Below are 14,310 nucleotides of genomic sequence, written 5' to 3'. Positions count from 1 at the left end.
TGCTTTTGCTTGTAATAGAAATATCATCATGTGAAAAGGAGAGTTTTTACGCCAGTCTTGTAGAAGCACCTTCAGCAGCAATAAACTGAAATAACTGGTTTTATTATAATTAGTCAGGCTCTGTAATGCTGCTTCAGCTCCACGAGGTGCACAAGCAAGTAAAACTGGGAAAGTACAGCTTTGAAAAGCACCCAAACGTGCCTGGTGTTACAGGCTCTCTGGATCTTGTCTTCAGTGCCTCTGTGCTGTCTTTCAGCTCTGTCCAGCCACTGGTAGGATTTCTGGATATTTGCCTCTTCTTTTTCTGTCTGTCCAAATCTACTAGTTGGGAGCTTCCATCTGTCTGCAGGTTAAAACTCTGTTGTGCAAAGAATAAGTTATATTAGAGCATACCACATTTGACCCTCTTCTGCCCGGGAACCATAACCATAGCCTCTGGGCCCCTTTCCTCCTATTGTAAAACACATGTAAAAAACCTCGGTGTCTACATTGATGGTTCTTTTAAAGTGAATAAGCAGGTGAGTGCAGTAGTTCAGTCCTGCTTCTTTCAGTTAAGACAGCTGACCAAGGTAAAGCCATCCCTCCCGGCTAACGTCTTTGAGCGTGTTATTCACCTTTTCCTTACTTGCAGATTGGACTACTGCAATTCATTGTATTATGGTCTAGATCAGGCCTCCATCCATCGTCTTCAGATGGTCCAAAATGCAGCTGCTCGCCTGCTAACTGGTACCAAACAGAGAGAGCATATAACCCCAGTTTTAGCTTCTTTACACTGGCTTCCTGTCTCCTACAGGATCCAATTTCAACTTTGACTTTTTGTTTTTAAGTCTCTTAACGCCCGAGCCCCTCCTTACCTGTCTGAGCTCCTCTCTGCCTATGCTCCAGGAAAAACCACGAGGTCCAGCTCAAAACCACGGACTGATCTCAAATCTCGTGGTGATAGATCCTTCTCTGTGGCAGGTCCCAGAGTCTGAAATAATCTCCCCCTAAATATTAGATCTGCACAAACACTTGATCAATTTAAATCATTACTAAAGACACATTTCTATGCCCTGGCTTTTAACACACTACGACCCAGGCATTCTGGTCTTATTTAAAATAGTTTTAGTTATTGTTTTAATTCTTTTATTGTCCTATTATTGTTTTATATTGTTATTAATGTATTACATTGTTGCTTTTTAATGCCATTTTTATATTGTTAAGCACTTTGTGCAACATCGGCTGTTTGAAATGTGCTATAGAAATAAACTTGACCTTGACCTTGTCTCGTAGGTGCTGATTTCTATTCCTAATGCTTCACACTAGGCTGTGAAACCAAGCTACAAGCCTCCACCTGATGAAGCCAACACAACCGCAACCCAACTGTTTCTTAAACATGGTAGTGTCATGAAATTCAAAGGATTATCTATTTTTTAAATCAAAATAGCATATAGAATAGAATAGAATAGAATAGAATAGAATAGAATTCAACTTTATTGTCATTGCACATGCACAGGTACAGGGCAACGAAATGCAGTTTGCATCCATCCAGAAGTGCTTTAGTGATATAGATATATTACAATATATATTAGCAATAATATAGATATGTGATTATATTACAGAAATGGGTCTATTATGGTATGTTATAATGTACACGGTATGAAGTATGTTGTGAATATTCTATAACTATAAGTATGTACAGGCTGTAGTGAGTACAAGCTATGTACAGGCTATGAACAGGATGTAAATATGAAAAACTATACAGAATATTAAATAAATAACTTTACAGAAATCTGAGATATACAGCTATACAGAAATGGGAACTATGCAAGTTGTAAACAGTTGTAGGATTGAAGATTATCGAATGTACAGAATGATTATTTACACAGAGCTATACAGTAGTGCAGTTAAGATGAGTGAGGGTGTAGATAGTTTCTACAGAGGCTATATAAAGTGCTAGTGGTTGTGAGTGGTGGTTCAGTCCATGTTATTATTGTGTGTTTGAGGGTACAGTTGTCCATTGTGGGTGTGTGTATGTCCAGTCCATGAGTTAACGTGGGTCAGATGTCAGGAGGCAGAGTTCAGGAGTCTGACAGCTGTGGGGAAGAAGCTGTTCCGGTACCTGGTGGTCTTAGTCCGGAGGCTCCTGTGGCGCCTCCCAGAGGGCAGGAGGGTGAAGAGTCCATGCGATGGGTGACTGGGGTCTCTGATGATTTTCCCAGCCCTTTTCAGACACCGCTTCCTGTAGATGTCTTTTATGGCAGGAAGTGGTGCTCCGGCGATGCGCTGGGCAGTTTTCACGACCCTCTGCAACGCCTTCCGGTCCGAGGCAGAGCAGTTCCCGTACCAGACTGTTATACAGTTGGTCAGGATGCTCTCGATGGTGCAACGATAGAAGTTCACCAGGATGTCTGAGGACAGGTGGTTCTTCTAAACTATCTTCTTAGTTTAAATATTAGATATGGTTTCAATGTCCTAAAATTTCATACTATTTACTTGATGACTTAAAAAGATGTAAGGGCTCAAAAAGGGCTGTATTGGAAACAATATGCATAATAAAAAGACCAAATCAACTTTACACATTGATTTGTAATTAATCAATTTGTTCAGGTACCTCTGAAAGGGGATGGCACAGTAGCACATTTTACGTGGTTTTGTTAAATATACAGTTATTGAACAGAAATGAGCCAAATCTCAGAGGATTGGGTGTTTTTTTACACTTTCAGAGTTTTGGTCCTAAGACTAAATTCTATCCTGTGACTTCCATATTCCATCTGGACTGTAGGATATACTGATAAATCATAGATTTCTCTTTGTTTGGCTGGATCCAGTGGATCTGTCATTCCCTCTGTGGTTACTGCCAACCCCACAGCTTGATGCTGCCACCACCATGCTCCACCTGTGTCATAGTGCAATGCCTGTTTTCTTTTCATGATACCTGTCTTCGTGCGTTTTCTTTAATTGTTCATTTGAAATGTAAAACAACAAAAATAAAAAAGTGCAACGCAGTGAGAAAGACACCAGTGACCCCTGCAGGATTGTTCAGGAAAAACATGCTAGACAGTCTTAGACAGTCTTCCCCTTTGATTTGGTTTTAGTTAAATTCGTTCACATTTTTTTAGTTTGTGCTTTTTGGTTTTTTTCACACAAAGAGGAAATAACATAACTGTTAATTTGTATATTACACACACACACACACACACACACACACATAAAACACCCAGCATATATTTAAAAAAAATACTGTTCATCATATGTATACAGAGCTGCAGAAACTGTTCACCTCACGCCCCTTTCTTCTCCCTCATCTGAGTTGGAGATGCATTTGTACATCTGTATGGTGACAATAAAGCTATTCTATTCTATTCTATTGGCACTGAATACATTTGCACTAAAATATGAAGAATAAACATGAATATTTAGAGGAAGTGATGGTTGTCGGTAACATGGCAGCCGTATGTTCAAGTCTGTGACCAAAGGAAAGCCGTGTTTACAAAGAGGGCCGCGGAACCCGGTGACTCCGGTCAGCAGGTTTCGCAGTCTGCTTGAACGCATCAAAACCTGCCTTCGTCATCACGCACAGTCACGTAACCCATTCGTCCAATCAGGTGAGAAGCTAAGAGAAGCTCAGGAAAGAAGCCGATGATATGGCAGCTTTGAGAGCGCCCAAGTAGAACTTGCTTCGTGTTATCACAACACTTTGAGTGGATATCAGGGCGCGTGCTCGACATGATTTACTTAATACTCGTTTCCGCGGTTTTCGGTGCAGTCGTTACGCTGATAGTACAGTTCCTGCTAATATACCGGAGAAGCCCTGAGCCCGTAGGCAGGACAGTGCAGTATGTCAAAGTAGTGCCCGGTAACGCGCTGAAGGATTACTTTAATAGCCATCATGCCGAAGCAGGCCAGCAGCAGGACAGCACGACATGTACCGCATCTAAGCAGCCAGAGGCCGCCTCTACGCGGCAGCAGGAGGCAGCCGTCACCGGCGGCGGCCCGAAACAACAGCCGCCACCGCCTTCCCAAAGCGAGCCCATCGATGCAGGAAAAGCCGAAACGTGCCATTTCCTAAACGCTATCTTTCTGTTCCTATTCCGGGAGCTCAGAGACACTCCCGTCGTCAGACACTGGCTCACCAAAAAGATTAAGGTGGAGTTTGAGGAGCTGCTGCAGACCAAGACAGCTGGTCGGCTCCTGGAGGGGCTCAGTCTGAAAGATTTCTCTCTCGGGAATTCGCTGCCGGTTTTTAAAACCGCCAAACTCATGAAGCCGGTGCATCTGAACGAGGACGGGATGCCCGAAGAGCTCAACTTCGAGGTGGACATCGAGTACAATGGCGGCTTCCACCTCGCCATCGACGTCGAGCTGGTGTTCGGAAAGTCTGCGTACCTGTTCGTCAAGATGAGGCGCGTGGTGGGCAGGCTGAGGCTGCAGTTCACGCGCGTGCCCTTCTCCCACTGGTCCTTCTCCTTCCTCGAGGATCCACTGGTGGATTTTGAGGTGAAGTCCCAGTTTGAAGGGAGGCCACTGCCTCAGCTCACCTCCATCATAGTCAACCAGCTGAAACGGGTCATCAAGAAGAAACACACCTTACCCAACTACAAAATCAGGTACGGTCCAGACCCAGCGGAGTAAAGTGTGCTGAGCATGTAAGCCATGAAATGTTAAAGATGACGACCAAACTAAGAAATGAAACACCTGGGAAGAGCCCCCAGACCCCAAACTCCCACAACCAGACAACAACAAAGAGAATGACCAAAAACACAAAGGGCTACGCAAAGACTCAGTTATAGAGAGTGGTCACAAAACACACAAATGACCCACTGAGACACAATATCATGACTTGAAAGATATAAAGTAATCAGGGAAACTCTCAAAATGACAGTAAACATGCAGGTGGTCAGAGTCGTATACGTGCTGTGGGTGACTCTGCACACCGGGCAACAAGTCTAACAATCCGTCCCTGGCTCAGTGTTTACGGCCCGGGTAGCGGGAAGAGTGTTAACTTTGTGTTGTATTCTTTATTTTCTGAGCTCTGCTCATGCTTTGAATGGTACTTTCTTTCCAGTTCTTCTTTTAAGCAGTGAGAAAGTTTCAGCTCTGTTCAAGAGACGAACTGTTCCCCTTTTTCTTTCTTACGTGTAGCAAGTCAAGTTTTATATGCACTTTTCAAGAAGAAAGGTTACAAAGTGCTTTATGATCCAAAAGTAGATAGAAAATAAAGCTTAATCAAAGCAAGCTTGCACAGGTGGGTCCCAAGCTTCTCTTTAAAGGTATCAGTTAGGCTGCCACAAACCAGCATTTTGATAGTCGACTGATCAGATCAGGCGTCCAGCTTCTTGCACCAGCAGCATCTGCTCTAACTATCATGAGCTTACAGCTCGAAGTGTTTCAGGTGCTCACTAAAAATAAAGACAAGATGATAGTTTATTAAACTTGAATGAAATTTGCAGATTGTCTCGGTGGAGTTGAATAAACTCAGCGTCTGTTCTTTCTGTGTCAAATATAACAGGACACTGGAATAATTCTGTTTCATCAGTTTTCCGTTTGACGTTCGTGTGAAACTGTAACTTTAATCTCAGCCAAACCGATTTACTCAGGAACAAATCAAACCCTGAAAAAAGCCAAACAATACGATTTTTAAGTTATCTAAGTGACTCGTTTATCATGTTTAACCTGAGTAGCAAAAAGACCGCAGCGATCTGAAAATGATGTGTCGGGAGTGCGCTGTTCTCGGCGGCTCGAGTGAGCCTCGAGCTCCTGGTCAGCTGTCGAGCTGGTGGGTAACAGACGTCTCCGAAAAGGTCGGAGCGCTTTTGCAAATATGCGATGTCTTGATAAACCGAGCAGGTATTTGAAGTTTACTCAGCTACATTCACGCCTGAAAAGATCTTAAAAATGGTTAGAATAATAAAAGTTACATTAAAACTAAGTAACTGCGTGACGTATATATCATGTTTTACCTGAGTAGCGAAAGACGGCACTGGATTTGAAAACGATGTGACCTCAGAGACCCGATAGTTCTGACTTGCTCCCTCTCAAGAACAAAAGTAAACTGTAGAGCACACCTGAATATTTTACCTCAACCCTTGTACTTGTGGCGTGTCCGTGGAGTTCTGCTGTCTCTCCTCAGCTCAGCTTCAGCGTGTAGAACAGAGGCAGGTTCCGTAACATCAGACATGCTGATGACTTGTTAGATTACTGTAAAGGTGTCTCAGTGTCCCCTCTCGCTCGTCCTCCACACATGACTTTTCCACAGTTTGCATTAATGACAGGACGTTAAACTGAAAGTGTTTCCTGGAGAGTGCAGGCAGATGTTCACATTGTTGACAGCTGACCAGGCTGTGATTGGAGCCCTAACTGAAGTTGTGTTTTTGTGGTAGATTTTTTTAAACCTGCTGCTTTCTAGAAAAACTCAGACGATGTGTCACAGTAACAAAGTGAGGTGATCATCTTTTGAGGATATGGAGGTCCCTGCAGGCCAGTGTCTGTAGTTTTAGCATTGCTTCACTTTCATTGATATTTTCTATTGAGAGACTGCACTGACCCTCTGGCCTCACTGAGCTAACGCTGCTCTTCTGCTATCACGTGCATATTGCTCCAAATTGCATCAATATAGGACTCGACGTCGATCATCTCGGGACACTTTGTGTTACGTTACTATATTAGCGGAAGTACTGATGCATGAACATCATGTGCACTGTTAACCAGAGTTTCTGACCCGAGAGGTGGGGTGGGGAGGTCCAGGCTCGAGAGCCACTGTCCTGCAGCTTCCTGGGTCAACACACCTGAATCACATGATGGGTTCATTACCTGGGGACACGCTGAGGAGGTCATTTAGCCATTTTAAGGAGCTGTGTTGGATCATCATCTGAAACCTGCAGGTCTCGAGGCCTGGAGCTCCCCATCCCGATTTAGACGGATCTGAATGTAGATGTTATCCTAGCCATCGTTACCATGGAAACATGAGACTTCCAGCCAGTTCTGAACTGGTTCCTTTTGAGCACCGGCCCATATTTCAGCTTCAGTTTGAGAAGCAGATGTTCAATATCATCACATAGCAGCAGAGCAGCATTTTCTTCTTCTAATCGTAGTACATGCAGCCAGTTCTATGTGAAGCTTAGCCTTCGTGTGAGTGAAGCTGCTGCATCTGCAGCTGAACTGCTGCCCCTCTTAAATGGTTGCCTCTTGCATCTTGATCTGACGATAATGACCTTCCTGTTGCATGCACCGCTCCTGGGTGGAAGCATCTGCATTGGTTTGACACGTTTACTCACATTTGGGAGCCAAATTCTGCGCTCGAAGTTTCTCCCACTACGTGAGTCACATTTCAGATCCCTTTCCTCCCACTTGGAGCTTCTATAACTTCTGTTTTCAGTGTTAATAACGATTCATGTTGTTTGTAAGGATGGTTTAATCGTCCTCATAAATGTTGGTACCAAACTCCAGACAAAGGATGCTGCTGTCGATTCTGTGACATCAAGTCATTTTCATTTTGACGACAGACATTTCCAAAATCCTAACTGCCCCCAGGTTCCACTTTTAACCGTATTTTATTATCTATAATTTGGCCTGACCTTCTGACACGAGCATTGTTAGGCCAAGGCTGTGAGTCTGTGCTTGGCCTCAGCTATGGGCAGCTTGCTGTCCTTTTCGGGCACAGCGAGGGAGTTGGCTGCTCGGCCTCCAGTGGCTTCCCCCGTGGAGGGTACTGCTCCTGGCTTCGCTCGTCTTGCAGCTGAGCATCTGAGTGTTGGTTTCAGTGATGGTCACAGTAGGTATTGTCTGTAATGCTGCATTTACTACTACACCTTCAGAGGATGCTTCTGACCTTGGTAATGAGCCACAGAGGGTTCCAGCGTAGCTGTCATCCTGTCAAGATAATTCCCCGTGTCTTAAATCTTAACATTAGCATGAGAACGGGGATGCTACAATCCTGCCTGTGATTTCAAACATTAGCTTTATTAGCCTGAGAGAAATGACAGCTCTGCGTTATTAAAAATCATCATGGACACTTTGTCCTGATGAAACAGTGGAAGCTTTATACAGGTAAGCTTAACAGTGCATTTTTCGTTCTCATGTCAGTGTTTGTGTTGGGTGCATGATGAGAGTCGGAGTGGGACGCGCTCGGTCACGGAGGCTCTGTGCAACACAATTTAGTTTACGCAGTGACAGGAACAGAAGAAAGGGAAGCGGAGCGACTGTGTCATTGAGAAAGAGAAACTCGGGTCAGTGGTTCGTAATTTCACTGCGGTTTCTTATCAAGTCAGAGCAGACGTGGCAGGTAGCTGCTGCTGATGGGCGTGCCTACAGTCCAGCTGTCAGACTGACAAAATTAACCATGTCTGATGAAGGCGGGGCTTGTTCTACTCGGAGCGATGTGCTGGAGCGTAGCGGTGACTCTCACAGCAGCATGATTTCCTCTTTGCTCTGTTGGACCTACTTGACTCCTGTGAGTCCTTACAGGTGTGTGTGTGCGTGCGTGCGTGTGTGTGTGTGTGTGTGTGTGTGTGTGTGTGTGTGTGTGTGCGTGCGTGCGTGTGTGCGTGTGCATGCGTGTGTGCGTGTGCATGCGTGCACTAACTTTGCTTACAGCTGGGGCTTGAATCAGGAATAAGGTCCTATTCATGCATGTATGTATCCAGTGTATTTAATAACACTGTGTAAAGGTTGCACAGTAGTGTTTGAGTACTTTGCAGCTATGGTGAGCTTGCAGTGATACTCATGAGGCATTTCTCCAGCAGCAGTCCCAGACAGTGGGCTGACCACGATGTCATTACAGCCTGTGCATACAGTCCCGGCGTGTTTTACACCGCGTTACTTTCCCACAAGCATGGTTCATGGATTCCTCGGCTAAATGGAAAACATAAACAACCCCCCATTTCTCTTTTATTTTGGTTAATATGCCAGTACTCCTTTTTTTCTTTCTGTGGGTTTGTTAGCCAAACTTCAGTAACAGCAGAGATCTTACAATAAAATGTTAACATTTCCTCAGTGTTATTTGAAGATTTGTGTTGGGTCTGTGTTTCCACATGTCCCGCTAGTGTAGAGACTTATTGTCGTGAAGGAAAAACAAAGCAACAGCGGTCGATCGATTTACTTGCACAAGGGAGGCCTCGTCGGTGTCTCAGGAACGCACTTCGAATCCTACCACAAAATGACCCCGACTCCGGCCTCGCTCTCTGCCTTTTATTGGAAAACCTCGTTACAGTAAACAATAGTTTACACAAGTACCTCCCCTCGTAAAACCCCCTTTGGTTACAAAGACAAGGCACTGTGTGTGTGCGTGTGTGTGTGTGTGCGTGTGTGTGTGTGTGTGTGTGTGTGTGTGTGTCATGGGGGTGCGTTTGTGTGACCTCCTGATCACAACTGTTTCTAACAACATCCTGGTCATACGGGGTAATCTCCCCCACACCCAGTGTGTGGTTCAATCCCTGGTTCACCAAACACAACACAGTGAAGCCATAAAAAGGGCAGGAAGCTTACCAAACATCAAACAAACCTTCACATGGATGTGCTTGTGATAAAACACTACAGCCCCCCAGAAGCTCGAGAGGCTGGGGAGGGGGACAAAGGAATGCCTTGATCACAGAGTTTGAAACAATGTAGCATAAACAACATTTAACAGTTTGCATACAAGGTGGTGCACCCCCCGAATACTCCGGTGACCATTAGGGTGGTCAAACAAATCATTACTGGAATATTAATCAATATTGATGAAAGGGTATCCATGCAGCAGGGCTGTCTTTGTGTCACACAGCACCGCAGACAGAACGGCCCACAGTGTGTGGAGGAAAACAAGCAGCCAAATCAGATGGAGTTCAGGCCTGAAGAGCCAAGCTGAGGATGCGAGAGCTCCATCAGCATCTGTCACGCTTCCACCTCTACAGTCTTTATGAACAGGTCTGTTTTAAAACGCAGGGGCTGACTAGTTCAATATTTCACAGTGGACGCTCTGTTTTGTAGCATAACTTCTTTGTCCATATTTCATGTTTAACGTTTCCATGAGTTATGATTTACTGCTGAGTTGTTAGCTGACTCTAAAATCAATCCTGGCTTCATCAGCTCTAATAAATGATCTAAATGAGGGTCATTCATTACATGAAGCACCTTCAGCGCCTGCTGTGATTTGGCACAATATAAATAAAAGCAAACTGAATGAACTGAGCTTATGTAAACAACCAAGTATATGCACGGAGCCACGCAGCAGAACATCACGTATCAGGAGATGCTGGGACGACTTTCCCTGTTTTCTCTGCAGAGCTGGGTGTGCTGGGTGGCATCAGAGATGTTCATGCTACACAGGTGTTAAAGTCTTCTCAGTGGCTCTTTGTTTCCTCTTTCACCTGCAAATTTAATTGTTCAGCCGCTGACACACTGTGCTGAGTGCGGAGGAGAGTACTGCAGCTAAAGCATGCGAGCCTGCATCACCACAGTCGTGCAGAGCGAGTGTGATGAGATGATGTAATGAAGACTGGACTTTGGGATTTGCTGAGTAGCACAGATGGGAGCCAAATGTGTGCTGGAGCTTTAGCCTAGGCATCATACAGCTCTCCCTGCAAACTGTTATATCACTAATGCATTAAGCAGTGAATAAATAACTTTATTAGAACTTTTATCGGCACTCATAGTGAAATGTGGTTTGAGGCTAACAGCTGCTTCTCCAAAGAGTCTGTCATTCTGCTGATGTGCAGCCTGAGCCCGGCACATGGATCAGTTCTTCACCTGCTGGCTCTGGGTTGGTCTGTCAGCTCTGTGCGGAGACACACGGCGGTTACAGCATCGGTGTGTTTGTTTTTATTCACCCAAAGCAGATTTAATCTGACGCTGTCACAGTTTTTAAAAAGCCTTCTAATACATAGAAACATACAATGTTTACTGTTTTCACTTGTGGTTTCAGTTGAGGACAAAGGTCAGCTCACCGAGGTCGGAGCAGCTGTGCTCTTCAACGGTTTCTTTTCCTCTTTTTTTGTTTGCTTTGTTTGGTCGAGTGTGTCAGACAGAAACACTGGAACGGCCTGTAAACACGGTTAGAGTGGAAAAAGAAGCCGGTTTCTCTCCGTTTCCCTCCCACCATGGTGGGTTTTGTTTAAATATGGTTTTTACTGAACACAGGCTGCTGCTGTTCTTTCTTTGAGTAAATGAATCGCTGCTGCATTTGCTTGCAGCTGAAGGAGGGGCCGTTGAAACAGTTATTTGGCTGCTTCTGTTAGCTTCAAGTAGGGCTGCCACAAACCATTATTTTGACAGTCAGCTAGTCACCGATTATTTTTGCGTTTAGTCGACTGATCAGATCAGGCGTCCAGCTTCTTGCACCAGCAGCATCTGCTCTAACTATCATGAGCTTACAGCTCGAAGTGTTTCAGGTGCTCACTAAAAATAAAGACAAGATGATAGTTTATTAAACTTGAATGAAATTTGCAGATTGTCTCGGTGGAGTTGAATAAACTCAGCGTCTGTTCTTTCTGTGTCAAATATAACAGGACACTGGAATAATTCTGTTTCATCAGTTTTCCGTTTGACGTTCGTGTGAAACTGTAACTTTAATCTCAGCCAAACCGATTTACTCAGGAACAAATCAAACCCTGAAAAAAGCCAAACAATACGATTTTTAAGTTATCTAAGTGACTCGTTTATCATGTTTAACCTGAGTAGCAAAAAGACCGCAGCGATCTGAAAATGATGTGTCGGGAGTGCGCTGTTCTCGGCGGCTCGAGTGAGCCTCGAGCTCCTGGTCAGCTGTCGAGCTGGTGGGTAACAGACGTCTCCGAAAACGTCGGAGCGCTTTTAATAATAATAATAATAGATTGGATTTATATAGCGCTTTACAATGCCACTATTCATTCACTCTCACATTGGTGGAGGCAGCTACAGTTGTACCTGCCATCAAACAAGAAGACAGCCGCATGTAGCTATGATGATGTTTGCTAGTTCACCTTACATGCATTAATGTAATAACGTGGTTAGCCTCCTCAACATAAATTACACACCAACAACATTAAGCTACTCACGCAGAGAAGAACGGCTGCTGCTGCTGCTGCATCATCATCCTCATCATTTCTGCTACACTGGCAGGGCTAGGGGCCAGGACTCTCCTCTTCGGGTTTTTGGGGGATGTTGCTAACTCCGGGTTGATAACAGGCACCACACCCGCAGTAGATGTGCTCGGTGTGAGGTCTCGCAGCAAGCTATCAAATACGGTGCATTTCTCGGCTTTAAAAAAACGCTATGCGTCGCCAGGTGTTACTTCCTTTGACAGTATCACAGTATCAGCTTAAAGCACTTGTTGCTGCTGAGTTTGCATCTTTTGCTGTGAAGTACAGCCAGACTTTGACCGCTTCGCCTTGGGCATTTTTAATCTGTAGCTCTGCTCTAAAAGAACGTACGTACCTGGACCCGCCTACTATCCTCGGAAACGCAAAATGATTGGCTAGAATTCAAAGTGTATGACATCTCAGGAAAAAAAAAGCACCGAAATAAAGCACCGAAATGAGCGCTGCTTTTCGGTCTGGTTACTACCGTTTATGTCAGATGGCACCGGACACCGGTACCCATCCCTAGTAGGAAGCGTGAACAAATCTGGGGTTGTAGTCGGGAATCAGATGTCTTAGCTGGTTTCTTTCCAGGTGGAGGACCGCTCCCCTCGGTGTAGTTCTTGTGTCAAAACCTGCCGTTGTCTCACTCGATAAGCTCGTTATAAAACAGGCTCCCTCAAGCTTAAAGTGATCAATGACTTTTAACAGCATCCATTCAAAATGAACTTGTACTCGTCAGTGAGCATATGTCATCAATGCTGAGCTGATGACCCAAGCATGAGACTGAACACTGTGCTTGCTGCCTCTGAAGCAGTACAGTCCTTTCAGCGCCTCTCTCTGTCTGTCGCTAGCAAAGTTGACCCAGACAGTAAAGCTAGTTTTCGGCTACGAGCCCGACAGGAACCCGGCGTGTTAGCCAGAGGTCCCTTTAGCACGGCTCGGAGCCCGGACCAGGCCGAGGCCTGAGCACAAACATGCTGAGGCTGTGTTAGTTCAGTGGCACAAGCTCATGTGTACACTTATGTCTGCATTTTGCTTTGTTAAAGCTGAACACAGTGATAGCAGCAGTGCTGCCACGTGTCTGCACAGACTGATGTGTTTGTGTTCGTTCAATGAAGGGCTTCAGTTAAGATTGAGAGAATCTGCATTCACGTTTGCAGTCTCATCAGACAATATTTAAAATGAAGAAAAACACCTCATTGTTGGAAATATTTGTGGATGTTTCTTTTGTACTACTTGGATACTTAAGCCGCCCTCCAATCAGGGCCAAGTAAGTTGAGACTGGGTCTGTTTGCTCCATCTTTTCTTTGGTGCGTTTCAGCGGACACACCAATGAGCCGGCCGTTGGTTTGCACACCAATCGATGTGGCGTTGCTATATTTGCTCTTGAGTTACTTTGTTTCTAATAGGATCGTATGTAGAAGCTCCAAGAACCTGCGGCAGATATTTAATAGTGCATTTAAAATAAGACTTGTAGGAACACTTCTCATAACTGCAAACTCCTTTTATCCCTACGCTGCAACCTTTCACACCATTCAAGTTGTTGTGGTATGCATTTAGCTAGTGTAGTGGTTACACTGCTCTGGAGGTGCACGTGTTACGCTGTAGGGTTGAAATAAGTCTGCAGTTACAGTGTGGACGTAGATTTCCTGCAGAAAAATCCTGCTGTATAGCCGTACTGATATGGACTGGGTAATGTGTAAGGAAGGCAAGGATGGATCTATCAAACTACAGAGGGCTGAATTCAAAGACAGCACAATAATCAGGTCAGTTCATGTTGCTGACATTTCATTGCAACAGCTCACAATGGCACTCGGTAGTTTGTACGGCGCCCACATGTATGCTCCAGAGGTGTTCTGTTGGATTCATGACAGGCGAGCGTGGGTGCAAGTCGGCGAACCCAAAACCTTCATACTCTCGCCACATGAGGCTGGGCGTTGTCGAGCACCAGGAGGAACCCCGGATGGAGACGGAGGATCCAAGGATTTCATACCGATAAGAGTTACTCCATTACAAACAGAGTAGCAGGCGCCAGTTTGTGGAAGCTGCCACAGTGAGATGGACATTCTGCCTAACCACGCTGTATGTCTGGGGAATGGCGGTGTGTAGGACTTAAAAGATGGAGGAGAAGCAAACTGGTAGGTGTTCACATGCCAGACATGCAGACCCAGTCTGTTTTATCATCTGTGAACACTTTCCCCCCCCCAAACACAGAAGCAACAAAGCAAAGGGAAACATGTCTAACACATCATCAGCTGCTTACACGGCAGAAACACAAGAGCTGAGCAACAGAAAG

The 14,310-nt window shown here is 44.9% G+C and overlaps 1 protein-coding gene across 1 annotated transcript in view; it reads left to right on the top strand.

The window, feature by feature from the left end:
- Positions 1 to 3,491: 3,491 nt before the first annotated feature.
- Positions 3,492 to 14,310, top strand: part of pdzd8 (PDZ domain containing 8) — a 38,247-nt gene continuing 27,428 nt past the window's right edge. The window contains exon 1 of the mRNA XM_040033864.1: positions 3,492 to 4,589. Within this exon, the coding sequence (XP_039889798.1) occupies positions 3,709 to 4,589 (881 nt within the window). The 5' untranslated portion in view covers positions 3,492 to 3,708. The remainder of the gene's footprint in view (positions 4,590 to 14,310) is intronic.

The sequence above is a fragment of the Simochromis diagramma genome, unplaced genomic scaffold (assembly GCF_900408965.1).
Source record: "Simochromis diagramma unplaced genomic scaffold, fSimDia1.1 OVJJ01000176.1, whole genome shotgun sequence".
Classification (NCBI taxonomy): Eukaryota; Metazoa; Chordata; class Actinopteri; order Cichliformes; family Cichlidae; genus Simochromis; species Simochromis diagramma.
This window is presented reverse-complemented; position numbering and strand designations above follow the sequence as displayed.